General features: G+C 40.9%; 1 protein-coding gene across 3 annotated transcripts in view; it reads right to left on the reverse strand.

Moving 5' to 3' along the window:
• The window catches only part of ZEB1 (zinc finger E-box binding homeobox 1), a 202,848-nt gene that overhangs the window by 9,608 nt on the left and 176,880 nt on the right, over positions 1-16,360 (reverse strand). For all 3 annotated transcript variants that reach the window (XM_027841611.1, XM_027841609.1, XM_027841610.1), the window contains 2 exons: positions 15,657-15,859; positions 4,098-4,203 (listed from right to left, as the gene is read on the reverse strand). In XM_027841611.1, coding sequence (XP_027697412.1) covers positions 4,098-4,203; positions 15,657-15,859 — 309 coding nt within the window. The remainder of the gene's footprint in view (positions 1-4,097; positions 4,204-15,656; positions 15,860-16,360) is intronic.

Consider the following 16,360-nt stretch of genomic DNA (forward strand, 5'->3'; position numbering starts at 1 on the left):
ATGGGGACTGGACGGGAAGGGAAAGACAAGTTGGATATTCAATCCTCGCTGACAAACTTCAAAACTCTACAAGGTTACCCTGAGAGGATTTCCAACTCCAAGAAACAAACAAGACTCAACTTCTCTAAAACACACGCACACACACACACGGTTTTTCTCTCTGTGATTTCATTGGTATGGGGGCCTTAGGATGAGGAAACTCTCTCTCCCAACATAGTTTAGCACCTACTATGCAAATTATCATTTTAAAGAGCTGCTCTGGCATTGAGAAGTTCTATGCCTTGCCAGGGTCATCTAGCTCGGTGTTTTGTTTTGTTTTTTTTTTTGGCTAGGCAATGGGGTTAAGTGACTTGCCTAGAGTCACCCAGCTAGTGAGCATTATGTGTCTGAGGCCGCATTTGAACTCGGGTCCTCCTGACTCCAGGGCTGGTGCTCTGTCCACTGTGCCACATAACTGCCCTGTATTAGAAGGGAATAAGCAGGTTTTTTTTGTTTCTGGTGAGGCAATTAGGGTTAAGTAACTTGCCCAGAGTCACACAGCTAGTGAGCATTATGTGCCTGAGGCCACATTTGAACTCTGGTCCTCCTGACTCCAAGGCCAGTGTTCTAATCCACTGTACCATCTAACTGCCCCAGAGCTAGGTCTTAAGTCCAGGTTTTCCTGATTCTAGATCCCTTGACTTGAGACCACGTTGTCTCTCATCTGTTATTTCTCACAGGTTTTAAGTAGTATTTATGATCCGAAACTTGCATCAACTGCATCCTATGAGGACAAAGTACAATTTTCCTCTTATTGAGAAATTAGAAGTAACTTTAAAAAGAAAATTTCTACGCCAAAATTACAAATCTAAGAGCATATAACTGAAAATGATATCCTCAGAAATGTTACCTGATCTTCTTGTAATTCTGAACAACTTTAGAAATTAGTGTTGGAAGGACCTTAGAACTTGTGTGTTCTAACCTACTCTTCAGTGAGGAATCCTTTCTATAGTATCCCTCACAAGGGATCATAAAGCTTAAATATTTCTGTTTCCTATGAAAGGAAGGAAGCCCTGTGGCACTCCACCAGATAATGTGAAATAAGAATGACTAAATCAATTTCCAAGAGTCCTAGGCCTGGGGTATAAAAAACTGTAAAATGACCACTATATTTTACATATAACACTCAATACCCTGAACATTTTTTTTAGGACTTCATTTCCAAAATGAAGCCAGATACCCATTGCAAGGAAAAATGCTGGAGTTGGTTATCTAGCTGTAAATTTTCAATAGGATAAAATACATGTTTGCAACATTTTATAGTCACTGAAATAGCTATAACAAGGGATAGTCAAGAGTTAGGTGACATAGAGGATAGGGAGCTAGCCTTGGAGTAAGGCAGGATGGGTTCAAGTTCAGCATCAGAGATATCACAGGTTCAGTACCAAAAAAACCCCAAAACTAAAACTAAATAAAACCACTTTTCTAATCATTAGCTAACAATTATTTTTTTCTTTAACATTTCTTAAGACCTAGTTAATATGTTGTGACTTTTTTTTTTTTTAGGCAATTAGAGGTTAAGTGACTTCCCAGGGTCACACAGCTAGTGAATGTCGAGTGTTTGGTCTGAGACCGGATTTGAACTCAGGTCCTCCTGATTTCAGGGTCGGTGCTCTATCCATTGCGCCACCGAGCTGCCCCTAAAACTTAGTTAATATGAATGGAACTGTGTTCAGTTCCCCAGGGGACTGCCATCAGATTGCTAACTGCCAAGTGGGATACCATGAAACTCTCTATTTAAGTTTTTGTGAGGTCTGCACCTGGAGACAGGAAGAATGGAGTTCAAATCTAGCCTCAGACACTTACTAGCTATGTAACCTTGTACATAACCTTGTACAAATTACTCAGCCTCTGTTGGCCGCAATTCCCTTACCTACAAAGTGGGAGGAATAATAGCGCTTGCCTCCCAGGGTTGTTGTGAAGACAAAATGAGGCTGGGCGCTGCCTGCTGTTACTGTTTGCACTACGAGGCACTTCATAAACAAACACAAGGCATCATGCATGGATCTGAAGCAGCTAACTGAAGTAAAATCGTACAGATTGTCCCGCCTTATTTGTCCTTTAACTGACTCTACCTCTTCGTAGTTCCATTTTCTCTTTCTCGGGTTCCTCTCCATTTTTTCATTCCTCATTCCCTCATTCATCTTCTATCTCTATCTTCCCATTCAATCTATGCCTCTTTCCCCCCATTTTCTCAATGCCTTGTTCATTTTGTAAAAAAGGGTAACAAGATGAATGTTCTGCAGAAAGTGAAAAAATTCTTGAGTAAAACTATGATTTAGTATCTTTTAACTGGGAACATCGAACTGGGTCATTATTAACTTAATGACGTATGTTAATGCTGTCAATAAGACATTCTTTAAGCAGGAAAAATGCGTGTTCTTAATGTCAAAAGCAACAGACTACTTGGCTTTATCAAATAATTTTGCTTCTGAGAAATTCCTAGCAGTTTTGACCTCCACCGAGTCACCTGATCTTTTCAGAGCCATTTTCAGTTCTTTTCTGATTGCTCTTCAATTCAAAGAGGCTCCTAACACTTTAGCTCTAAGTTTCTCTTGGGGGGTGGGGAATATCATCAGATTTTTGTCGAGCTGTTAACGGTCTGTAACAAACACATCTTAAATGCTCTATGGAAAGTGCTACTTCAAGGAATTCCATTGAAATATAAATAATAACCCAGAATTTATTCATTCGATTAGGTTTGGATTTTTGTCTATAAGATTTCTTAAGGCAGGACTTACTTGCCATTATAAAAATTGTTATACAGAAGATGTGATTAAGCAGACTGAAGCTGTTTAAAAAAAAAACCCAACATTTCAGAATGTATACATCCAAATAAACATTACCCTTCAAAGAAGCTATGTCAAAAAGCAGTATTGTCCAGTGTCAGGGAGCTTGGAGTTCCCTTCCAATTTTGTGGTGCAGGGGATAGAGAGCCTGGGCTTAAGTCGGGAAGATCTAAGTTCAAATGTGGCCTCAAATATTCACTAGCTATGTGACCCTTGGCCACTCACTTAACCTTGTTTGTCTTAGTTTCCCCATCTGTAAAATGAGTTGGAGAAGGAACGGCCAAACCACTGTCTTTGCCAAGAAAACCCCAAATGGGGTCATGACGAGTCAGACACGACTGAAAAACGACTCAGCAACAAATCACCTTATTCACCACATAGTTTTGAGTGATGTTTTACTGTTTTCAAAAATCAAATTCATTCTCAAAGGACAGATGTTTACTGAAATTATGCAGAGATTTTGCCCTGGGGCTGAGATGTTCTTTTTGGTGAATGAAGACTCACGTACAGCCCACTGTAGTACCACATTGGCTCCAGACTAACCAGGCCATGCTCACACCCCATCCATCCTGGCAAGGTACCCACTGGCTCTCCAGAGATCACCTCATAGGGGACTTAACCCACTCGGTTTTAGAGCTGCTGAGCTGGGCTGACTAGCAAATGAGGCCCATCTCACATGGGCAGGCCAGCTGTCCACCTCGGTGACCTTCATGTGACCTCTTCCCCTGCCCTTCCCCAACATACTTTCTACTTGTTGCTCTGGGAACCAAAATCAAATTAGTACAGAGGCCTCCTGTGGCTCCACGCCCCATCCCTGGGACTTCCCAGACAGACCAGCCAGGCCTTCCCTAGTCACCACTCCTTGAGCTCGGGGACTTTCTATCTCTGTACCATTATTCAGCCCGGTGTGCGGTTGCTGCTCTTTCACTATGCATGTGCAAAAGATTGTGTGTGGCTCAGGGTCTACAGGGAGTTACAGGAGATGCGCTCAAGCAATGGCAACGTCATGGAAGGAAGTCTATGGTCTCCTACAATGACTCCCATGAAAGGCAACTTTCATTTGGAAGTAGGATTCCTGTGATATTTCTTCAAGAAGTCGGTCACGTTAGGTTCATCTTGTATTTGTCCTAACTGGATCGAGTAATAAGTAGAAAACTGGAACAATTTATTCTATATTTGGAGAGCCATGCTTGCATTATTTAATACAAAATATTCAGTTTATAATAAACATTAATTCCCACGCTGCCTGGAGATAAGCCCAATATTTACCGCTGTGGATCCTTAAGTGCTCCTTAAGGTGGTGTTTGTACTTGAAAGCTTTTCCACATTCTGTGCACTTGAATTTCCGGTTACCCCCAGACTGGGTCACATGTCTCTGTAAAAAAAAAAAATTGGAATTTATTCATAGTACAAAAGAGTTTTGAATATAAAAAAGAACAGAGTATATCCAAAATTTTCAGATAAATATTTGTAACTTTTTTTTTTTTAACATGAACTTATACTACACAAAATCTCATTTTACAAGTTGAGGCCAAGAGAAGTCAAGTGAAAGACTCTGGATCAGCCAGGCTGAGATGGGAACCAGGTGCTCTGACTCCACAGTCAGCATTGCTTCCACAGCGCCATGATGCAAACTTATCTAATTTGCACCCAACAACTCTAAGAGGTAGGTATGAAAGGTATTGTTATCTCCATTTTATAAATAAGGAGAAAGGCGCACAAAAGTTAAGCGACTTGCCCAGGATCAGTCAGTGGTGGGGTTCAAGCCCAGAGGTGTCCTTCCTAGTCCAATCCTCTTTCTAGAATACCATGTTGCTCCTCTCATCTGGCCTGCTCAAGAGTAGGATTTTGCTAAGTGAATATAGGATACTGTTCTTAAAGAAATGGAGACTCTACTTTGTAGTTTACCAAAATTCTCTAATTTTATCAGTCACTTTGGGAATGGATTTTGGCTCAGAGAAGCTTTCAGAACATAACAATGTGAAGCTGTTACCATGGTATAACAGTTGTTTCGGTCTGGACCTGTGATTTCATCAGAATAGAGCATTATAAATGCAGGAAGAACTGCCTGAGGGCCCTGAGAGCTTGCATGAGAGCTTACAGGGTCACACAACTGTTCCTTGTCTGAGGCGGTGTGTGAACCCAGGTCTCCGGTCACACAACTGTTCCTTGTCTGAGGCGGTGTGTGAACCCAGGTCTCCCTCCTCCAAGGTGAGCCCTTCTATTCACTTTGAGGTGCTCAACATTGCAAGACAGACAATTGCTATGAGTTTCCATTTTCCTATTTCCACTTTTTACTCTTCTATATAGACAAAGATGACAGAAAGGATGGGCATTTCACAAAAACCTAATTTAGGATCTCAGATGTTATCCAGTTCAGTTCTTACATTGTAAGTGATCAGCCCAGGGTCACAATGCTAATACAGTAGTAGAGTCAGAACAAAAAATCAATTTCTTGATTCTGAAGACTTGTGTTCCCTGTTATATACTGCAGCACTTCTTCATATTTCACATTTTGAGCATAGACTTTAATCATTTGCTGAGTTTTCATTTCTATATTTCTACTTTTTATTGACAATATTGCCCAGAAAGAGTTGCCAGAGAAAAGCACACATGGGAACAACACAGTCCAGATTATTCTCCCACATTTGTCAGAAGGTCCACATCAAATCAAGCAGATTAGAGATCAGATTTCAAAGAATCCTTTGAAGGAAAAGCTAAATTCTCCATCCTGATTCCTCTCTCTACTGTCGACTGGATTAGTATAAGGATAAGAAGTGGATTTTCTTTATAATTATATCATATTCCTTTTAAAAGAAACTCAGAATATAGGTGAGACAGAGGAAGAAATCTCTGAACATAAACTGACACAGCTCACAAATTAGAACATGCAAGTAGACAGATATATTTGGGAAGAGACATTTAATTTCCCATTTTCTAAGGTTAGGGCGAATCAGTACTTCTATACTTTGCTTAAAGAGACTGAGAGCAAACTTTGGACAACAAGAGAAGCACAGATAAAGGGATTCTGAACAAGAGTCATCGAGCATAATTGGTGGTGAGGATAGTGAAAGGATAAAGCAATATTACTGCTTTATTCTGGGTCATGAGATCAACCAATCAAAGTGTCTGGCTCAGAAAATCTGGTTTATTGTCTGATTCAATACCTATTGAGTGCTGAAGCCTAAAAAAATTAAAACACAGTGCTGATAAAGCAGCAACACCTAGACCCTGATATTTTATGAGAACAGCAAATGACAATCTGCCTGTGGCATTAACATTTTCTGATTACAGAGACTTGGGAATGCTGCCAGTATTACCCCATTCTCCCATAGTCATTTGGAGGAAATATCTCTTAACTTGGGTATTTCTTTCCTTTACCAAGAATCTTCTCCAAATATGAGCCTCCATTTTTTGCCTCCATCTCTGTAGCACTGACCGCCTCCTCCTGCATTTATCACTTGCCTAATACCATATGTCAAACTCAATGGTCTTTTTTCAGTACTCATTCTTGGCATCTAAAGCATCTGACATCTAGTGCTTTTATCTTCCCTAGATGGTGCTATCTTAGTTCTTCTCCTCCCTCTTTGATGGTTCTTTTTTATTTTCATCACTAGGTCTATTTCCTCTCCCCCCACCTTAAATATGGGCATTCCTCAAGCTTATGGCCTGGCCCTTCTTCTCCCTGTATGTTTTCTCCTTCTATGACCTTATTTACACCCACGGCTTAAGCTATAACCCCACCATATGCTGGTAGCTGCCAAATCCCTGCTTCTAGTCCTGACATGTCTAGTCCCAGACTCAAATTTCCTACTGCCTGTTAGGTAATGTCCTTTGATGTCCCATCATTTTCTCAATTTAAACATACTTTCTTCTTATCCAGGTTCCTATCTTCTCTTCCCTATTTCTATTAGTAGCACTGCCATTACTACAGCCACCCATACTTCAAAATTCAGTTCCATCTCACAGGGGGAGATGGAAAGGGCCTTGGGGTCCTTTTAGTCCAACCCAGACCTATCGAGGTATCTTCATATGATATACTTGTCAAGTGCTCGTGTGGCCATTGCTGAAATCGATGAATCAACAAGCACCGTCTGGGACCAAGCAGAACGAGCCTAACCCCTCTTCCATGCAGACAACAGCCACTATTTTCCCTTTCAGGTTTCCTTTCTTCCTTGTGAGTTTCTTCAGACTGGCTCTTCTATGCCCTGGCCTCAAAGTCTTTCACCATCCTGGCTACCTTCCTCTGGACCCTCTCAAAATCAGCCACTTTCTTCCTAAGCTGCGCTGCCCAAAATGGAGCATAATATCCGTATGGTCTGACCAAGGAAGAGTACAGCAGGATCATCACTATCTTCTTCATGGAAATTATGCCTTTCAACGCAGCCCCAGTTCCAGTTACTTCTGTTGACCACCACATGTACTACGGAATTGTATTCAGGCCCAAGTTTAATAAAGGACTCTATCTTTTTCAGAGAAACTTCTGTTTAACCATGCCTCCTCCAGCCTATCCTTGGGAAGATGATTTTTTTGAACCCAAGTGTAAGACTTTACATTTATCCTTACTGAATTTCTTATTATTAGATTTAGACCAGCACTTTAGCCTGTAGCCATCTTTAATCTATTAGCCACCCCTCACTGCACTGTGCCATTTTCAGATTTGATAAGAATGTCATCTATACCTTTATTTAAGTCCTTAAATAGTAAAGGGACACTCCACTGGAGACCTTTACTCTTTTGAGTCTAGACATTTAACATGTCCCAAATCCACTTCATTGCTATTATCATCTAATCCACATCTCTCAATCTTTTCCACAAGCAGAGTGTAAGGTGCTTTATCAAATGCCTTGCTAAAATTTAAGCAAATCATATTTGTCTAACATTCCCTTGATCTAACAGTTGAGTAACTGTTGGAAAAAAGGAAATGAGTTTCACATAGCATGACCTGTTCTTGATGAAGCCAGGCAGATATTTTTGCTAGATATTTACTACCTATTTCTTTACTAGAGCTATTCTGTATTTTCTCCAGGAACTGAAGTAAAAACTCACTGACCTATAGTATAGTTAGTCTATTCTCTTCCCTTTTTTGAAAATTGGGACATTTGCTTTTCTCCAGTCTTACTCCCTATGATTTTCCTGGTATCACTGACAGTGCCTCCGCAATTCCATCTACCAGTTCTTTTAGTCCCTAAGGATGTAGTTCATCCGTGCCAGGTAACCTGAATTCAAGGGCGGTTAGGTGTTCTTTTACTTATCACTTGGGGACCCTTTGGTACCAACTCTCTCTTAGCCATTTTTGCTCTGCATTTCTAGTCCAAAGGTCTTTCGTAATGGCAGAGAAAACAAGGGAAAATAAGACTTGGCCATCTCTGCCTTCTGTTGTCAGTTACCACCATCCTATCCAGCTTGTAGGTCTGGCTCTTTTGTGATCCCATTTCTCTCACTAGACCTTATTCCCACTGCCCACACTCTTTCTCTTGGTCCTTGGCATTCCTTACCAGACTCTGCTCACTCTGAGCTTTAACATGGACACGCACCTTGCAAAACTAGCCTACGTTGTGTATTCATCCTGTTACTTATCCTTGCTTCCATACATACCTTTTAAAAACATAATTTAGTTGACAAATATTCTACACATTCACATCGTTCTCTTTAGATAATCAGATTCTTTCCAAATCGAAATTTTTTTTTTTGTCTTCAGAATTTCATTCTTGAGAATTTTTCACCAATCCTGAGAACTTTCCCTGTAGGATTTTAGTCCATGGGATCCTATCCAGCCAACCTCTGAAATCTGTTCTCTCAAAATCCAGTGTCCACGCTAGGATTTTCCTTTCTTCTCCTTTATCCCAAACTGCAGGGGCTAGCAGTCACTTCCTACACCCCCACCCCCCATTTCCTACCTGTTTCTGTCAGTGAAAACAAGATATAGAATTCTATCTCCCCTCATTGGTTCTTTCATCTTTTGAGTGATAAAATTGTCATCAAAGTGCCTAGCACAGTGCTTGGCACAAAACAGGGGCTTAATAAATGACTTAAAGTCAAGTCAAGAAGTTATTAGATGCTCTGCTTTTGGTAAAGAGCACCAGCAGATATCTGGATAAATGAGGCAGCTAGATGGTAGAGTGGATAGAGTACAGGACTTGGAACCAGGAAGACCTGAATTCCAAACCTGCCTCATGATAGGTGACCTGGGGCAAGTCATTGGGCTTCTCTCAGTTTGTTTCCTCAAGTATAAAATGGAGATGCCAACAGTACCTACCCTTATGGAGTCCACATGCAAAGTGCTTGGCAAGCCTTCAAGCTAAATAAAGGTCAGCTACTGGTATCCTCCAGTGCCCCTGCGTTTCACAGCCACTGTGGTTAAGCTTCTGAGTTTTCTCACTTATTGCCTTTTAGTGTTTACATGGTCTAGAGCATATTCCTGTTGATAAAACTGCTTGTTTTTTAGTCTCCTCTCACCCCAAAATTCTCAACTATGCCCCTTCTGGTGTGTAGTTTTCCAATCATCAATATACCTTCTTAATCCACAGAGCTATCCTAAGTCCCTTCCTTCCTCTCTATCTCTCTTCATTCAGGATTGGGTCCCCCATCTCACCCTGGCTAGAAGTCCCGGGGGCAGGGTGCTCACAGGCCCACTCTCACCCTGATCAATCTGGAAGCTTTGATCTGCTGTTTCCCCTCCTTAGGTAACCTGGGCCATAACTCAATTGGGGATTTTATTCCATCAAGTCTAATATTGACACAGTCAAAGTTGCTTTCTTAGATTAGGATTTACAATTCCTAATGTTGGTTGTCTGAATTCAGGCATTTGTATATTGATGTATGTATATAGCTTCTAGATAGGCTCCTTTCTTGGATTTGATCTTCCATCCATTCTTACTTCACTGGAGCTACTCTTTATAGTATCTAATGGGGTATGTATTGAGGCAGTTTTCTTCCTTTCCAATTTCTTTTTATTTTGAAGACTTTTCTATTAGATTTGGAAGATGATAGGCAAATATATTCTTATGAGGTTGTCTTGGTGCACCCCATCCCTAGCTAGGAGTGTCTTCGTATGTTTTATGGTGTGGTCCAGAAAGATAAATCCTATTCTCAGACACCGTCTTAGTAAATCTTCACCTCCCAAATGAAATGTTCTCTTCTATATCCCTTGTCTTTAATGGACATCATTCTGGTCCTCAGTTTCTTGCCCAAGTCTTTGTAATGTCTCAATATTTTCTAGGTTCCTTCTGGCATGTAATTTATTCTTATGTTGATATCCAAAAGTAGATAATCCCTTGTATTTCAGTCTTCTTCCTCCTACATCCCCTCAGTTGGCAAGGCCTGTTGATTCTTCCTTCAATGTCTCTTATACCAGTTCATTTCTTTCCATTCTCTGTTATGGCTCTAGTTCAGTACTCAACTGCTCTTGTGCTTAGATGAATATAACAACCCATTAGCTGATTTCTTAGCCTCTGGACTCTCCTCCCTCAAATCCATCCTGTCAAAATAAGTTTCCTCAAGTACTGCTTTGATTGTGTCACTTTCCCGCTTGAAACGGTCCCTCTTTTCCTGTTGCCTGCCAAATAAAGTTTAAACTCTGTAGCATGGCACCCGAGTTCTCTACACTCTGGTGCCAATATACCCTTTCTAGTCAGTGTGCACTATGAGAGATTCCCTGAACATGAACACCACTCTCCTGTTCTTGTGCCTTTCATCATCCAATTCTTTCTGCCTGGAATGTCCTCCCCTAATTTTGCTTGTCAAAATCCTACCCCATCTGTCAAAAGTAAAATTCAAATTTCACCTCTTCCACAGTACCTTCCCTGAATACTCCAGTATTTAGTTTTTAATTAGAAGCACTTATACAGAAATAACAATGAAGAATTTAAATTTGAAAAATTCAAGTTTTATGTCAAAATGTTAAGTACTATGTGGTGGGAAATAAGGTCACATGTTTCCAGAGTTCTAGTGTAGAACAAGGCCAGGAGATCTCATTCACTTTTTTCTATGAAGGATTAAAAAGAAAAGGCTATAGGTAATTTGTTGATGCTACTTCAAAGGATAGAGTAGTAAGTAAATTATGGGACTGTTATAGGGAACATAAATGTTAAAGTGTTAAAAAATTTAAGGTATTTTATAAATCTGGAGGTTGCATGCTAAATATGTGTGTGGCTTGTACACACATACATACACACACACACACACACACGTGACACCTTTTCCCTTACACAGCCAGAGGAAAATAGTTCTGCAAACTAAAGAAATGAGCAAGAAAAAATAATAAAACTATGTCCATCTCCTTTTCTTTTCTTTCCTTTATTTGTGTAAAGGAAAAGGTGTGAGGACTTGTGATTTCATCAGTGTGCAGGTAGTAACTCAAAGTCTTTAGAGAGCTGCCTGGGGCACTTGCTCAGGGTCAATGGCAAAGACAGGCCTGGGACCTAAGCCTCAAACTGCCACCTTGCCACCGACCCTGCTTTGCTGGCAGGTAAATAGTTGGTAAAAACAAACAAAGTAAATAAACTCTGAACCAACAGGATGTTGATAATATGGCTTTGAACTCCAGTTTTGCTACTTCCTACCTGTAAAGCCTGAGACCAGGTCCTTACTTCCTGTGGGCCTCAGTTTCCTCATCTGCAAAATGAGGGGACGGGCCAAGTGACCTCTATGAGGCTCCTTCTGGCTCCAAGTCCATGTCTTATGACATAGGCCTTATGAGGAAAATGAAGATTTCTTTCTTTTAAAAAGGATACACTTATTTGGGTGAAGAAGCAACAGTTAATTATAATCATCAGAGGTTGCTGTACATTTTCACAATAAGGCATGATCTCTGCACAACTATTTTTAAGTCTTGGTAACAGATTATAAATCGCTGAAGGTAAAAATAAAAATCTGTAATTCAACTCAAAAGAACTAAATGCTTGTATTTTGGATACTGTTCATCATTTACAATTAGTCAAAAATTAACCACACTAAGTATTTATTAAATACTCATGATAGACCAGACCTAGTTCCCAACCTTTACCAGTTTACAATATAGTTGGGGAAAGGACATATACAAATGGAAAGATAATTAAACATACAAGGCAGCCCTTTCATTGATCTTTTTTATTCTTTTTAGTACTTTCCTCTCTCTTTTTCCCAATCCCACTTAACACTTTCCACTTTTCTGAAGTTGAAGTTACTTTCTCTTCCTCTTAAAAATGTAACTTTATAACAGTTTTCTTCTAATAATAGCAATCTTTCTATACATCATAAATCAGTACTGAGGTATCTTCCCTATTAACATTCTGCCACCAAAGTCCTACTCCAATGCCCCGTGTGTCATGGAAGGGATGCTGGGTTCTTGCATCTGTAGGGCCATGCCAGCAGAAAGCAAGCTCTAGAAGGTCCAGAATGACTTTAAGGACATGATGAGGGACTGTCTTCCAAGGACCAGTCTAATTAGTGAGATCTTCATGGCCACAAGCCTGGGCCAGATGATCGACTTTTTTCAGCCATAGAAACTCTAGCCTACTGAGGTGTGGAGCAGCTAGGAGCTATGCTGGTGATGAGCTCACTCATTTTTTGAAGCACTGATGCATATTAATATTGTTAAGAAACCACAAAGGATGTTAAATATAGTTAGTGATTTGCTTAGAAGTATCTCCTTTCAGTTTAACAGTTGGCAACACAGAAAACTAAATTTATGCTCACCTTTTATTCTTAATGGAGTTGAAAATTAATGTTTACTAAAAATACAATAGTCTACACAGGCTGATATGGATAAGGAGCTTTAAAGGACAGCATTAATATTTCATTTAGCATAAAACACCCCTTCTTAAAGGTTAAAAGCCTCTGGCACTGAGTTTTTGGATTATAGAAAATTAGAGACAGTGGAGATCATAGATCAGCCCCCTCATCTTACAGATGAATTCTAGAGAAGTGACTTGTCCAAGATCTCATAGCTAATTAGTAGAAGAGACAGGGCCTGAGCCTTCTTTTCAGACTCTCCATCCAGGATTCTTTTTCCACTACACTGTATATTTCAGAAGTTCTAGAAGAGATGGGAAGATGTTCAAAGGCTAGATACAGTGAGACTACACTGGAGAAAGAACTAGCCCTTTTGCTTTGGGGCTGACATATTGCCCTCCGGGGATTCCCTGCCTAGCTGGGGCCCCTCTGAAGCCCCCACCTCCAGTCCTGGTTAGACTCTGGGGATTATGGGCTGCAAGGACTGCTGTGTAGTCTGGTGGTAAGCTGTGGTACCTTCTGTGCTTTACTTATTCCACGGGAAGCTTTAGTTAATTTAATTCCAAATCAAAAAACATTGAGCACCGAGCATGTAACAAAACAATGGGCTAGGTGATGCTCTATTGTAGAGATTAAGATGGAGAAGCCTGACTTCTGGAAAGCAGGCTCCTTAAAGCCATTTCTCAATAGGAACCTGCCTTTGCCTGCCCTGACCGGGGATCAGGGACCCCCTTAGTTCTCACAATAAGCTTGTGTGGAAAAATGTGACTTAGCTCTTCAAACTTCCGTAAAATAAACTAAATCTTGAGGTCAGTCACTGTCCCAGATAGCCTGAAGTAGGGACCTCTGGTCAGTTGCCCTCTACAGAAGAGATGGCCAGGGACTTGAGGCCTCCTCAGGGGTCACCCATTCATAGGGACAGAGACTGAATCCAAAGGTGGAGGCTGTTTGTATTTCCCTTGATTTGCCTTCCATTTCTCCCTTTAAGATCTGTTGGGCCGCCCTTCCCTTCTCCTGTCCAGCGTTTTTATACACCCTTTGCATTCCAAAGAGATGGTTTTTACTCCTGCCAGCCTGGGCTCTGCCCTCTGTTTTCCAGACACTCTTATGAGGTTCCCCAAGCTCCTCCTGGGTTCTTATTTGCTCTCTTTGGACTTGTCCTGCCTGGCTTTAGTGGCTTCTCTGGACTGGATCGTGGCTTACCTGACATGCATCCGGTTCATCTCCTATTTAACTGAACTCCTGGTTCTGGTGGCTACGTGAGCCCAGTGCCGGTAGCAGAGGCTCACTGTCCTCAGGGACTGGTGTCTCCTTTGGGTCCTTCCAGCAAGCTGTCTCTAGACCAAGGCCCCTTCACAGTCGGTGCAGCACAGAAGAAGCCTGCTGCTGAGCTACACATTCATGTGGGATGCTTCTGAGACAATCAAGGGCATAGTCCTGCTCTGTAGCTGAGCTTATGCTTGAATTTCTCACTTTAACTGATACTAGCCTGATCTGTTAGCTTTGTTCTGTTCCTGTGATTTTTAGTGAGCTGAGTTACAAAATTAAGTAAGGTATGAATTAAAACTTTTAAACAAGACTTAAATTTCTGTCAGGCACATTTACAAAGGGGATCTAACTTGGTAATGGCCTCTGATGCTAAGGGTCAGTCTAATCCCCTTAATATGCACCAAAGGAACACATTTAGTTTATAATCAGAATTACTTGGGTTCACTTGCTTCAGAATTGCCACCTCCACTGGCCATCATTACCATTTCTTCCCTATGGGAAACAAGCTTGTGTGTGTGTGTGTGTGTGTGTGCGCGCGCGCGTGCACACGCGTGCACGCAAATGCATGTGTGCACACACACTCACCTTTCTTCCCTGGTTTCTTCCCCTTAACTGTTGTCTTCTCTCATTAGAATATAAGCTCTTTGAGGGCAGGGACTGCCTGCCTTGCTTGTATTTTTATCCCTAGTCCTTAGCACAGTGATGGGAAAATACTAAGCATTTATTATACGTTTCACTCTACCCAAAAACATAAGCCTTATGAAGGAACAAGAAAAAGCCATAGACAAATTAATCCTCAAAAATGAAAATGCCTAAGTTTAATATAGTATTCAGTTGTTTCTACATAGAGTAAAAGAGTTAGTAAATAATTACAGAAAATCAAATTTGAAGTAAATTTGAACTCCCTGTCCATACACTACTTATTACATCATGTTACTTTGTGTAACCAGCATTTATTTTTTCTATCAAGTGTCTACACTGAAAGACATAAGAAGGTAATTTACTCCAGTGATTCCCTATTACCTCCAGGATCAAATATAAAATCCTGTCTGTTGTTTAAAGCCCTTCATGACCTGGCCCCCTCTGACCTTTCCAATCTCCTCACCCCTTACTTCCCCAACCCCTCCCCTGAGCACAGTCCTCCCCACAAGATGCTCTGTGATCCACTGATACCCGGCTCCTTCTGGTTCTTGCAAAACTCTCCAACTCCCAACTAAATGCATTCTGACTTGTAGCCTCTTTGCTTAGATGTCTCATCTCCGTCTTCTGGCTTCCCTTAAGTCTCAGCTAAAATCTTACCTTCTGCGAAGAAGGCTTTCCCGATTCCCCTAAATGCTAGCGCCTTCCCTCTGAGATCTGTCTCCCATTCATCCTCTCCCTATAGCATTTGTACATAGTTGTTTGCTTTTTTGTCTCCCCTTCAGACTGGGAGCTCCCTGAGAGCAAGAACTGTTTCTTTGTATGCCCAGTGCTGAGCTCAGTGCTTGACATGCATACAGAAGGCGCTTAATAAATGACTGCTGTCTTGACTGGTCAAAACTATTCTTACGCTACTAAGAAAAAAGGAAAAAAATACCTTATAACAGGTACTAGTGAAACAAGTTGAATGAAACAACAAAGACCCAGAAGTCAATAGTTAAAATTATTTCCCCTCTCTTTAGTAAGGCCTTGTACAAATAGGTATCTCCCATATAAGTAAATTTTCAGGTGGATTAACCCTTTTCTCGTGTGTAGACATTATACATCTAAGCCAAAGGACTGAATTGAATTTTTAAATTAAATTTTGCTGATGTTTATCCATTTGTAAAAGCAATAAGTCAGTGAATTCTCTGCCATCTCACTTACTTGATCTCTTCCTGATTTATGGGATGTCATGTGACGTTCAAGTTGTGTTCTGTATGCAAACGTGTAACTGCACAGGGAACAACTAAAGTTGTCCTCATTTTTTTCATGGCGATATTTAATGTGTTCTTTCAGGGAGGTAAAGCGTTTGTAGCCTCGGTCACAATATGGGCAGGTGAGAAGCTGAGAAAATGCATCGGGTGTCCCTGGAAGAGAAAAAAACATATTTTTATTCTCAAATATTGACAAGAAGATGACCAAGCCTAGCTACCCTTAAGTCAGAATGTGAGTGACGTCTGTGTCTGCCTCTGCATCAAAGATGAACTCGACCACAGGTGAAGTCTCCTGTTTATTCACTATCCATCCATCAAAGGTCGCACACGGGTCACCATCCACATCACAGGACTTCCTCTGTATATAAACATGGCCCTTCAGATCAACCACCAGCAGGACATGGGAATTCCTTGATGTTTTTCAGCAGTGTTGAGGAATTGGTAGCTCCAACATTCATTCTTTTGTCTAGTCTTTCTTGTGACCATGGGGTAAGGTTTTCAGTCAGGCTCTTGGAACATGGCTCTTCTCTGTATGAGGCTAACTGGCTCTTGACAACTCTGACTAAAGCAGACATTTCATTTGGGAAGATAACTGTGACAAACAATTACTAATGCTTATAATAGCAGAGAAGGCACACACTGGAATTCAGAGCA

Source organism: Vombatus ursinus, unplaced genomic scaffold (genome assembly GCF_900497805.2).
Source record: "Vombatus ursinus unplaced genomic scaffold, bare-nosed wombat genome assembly UNPS02014861.1, whole genome shotgun sequence".
In the NCBI taxonomy this organism is placed as follows: domain Eukaryota; kingdom Metazoa; phylum Chordata; class Mammalia; order Diprotodontia; family Vombatidae; genus Vombatus; species Vombatus ursinus.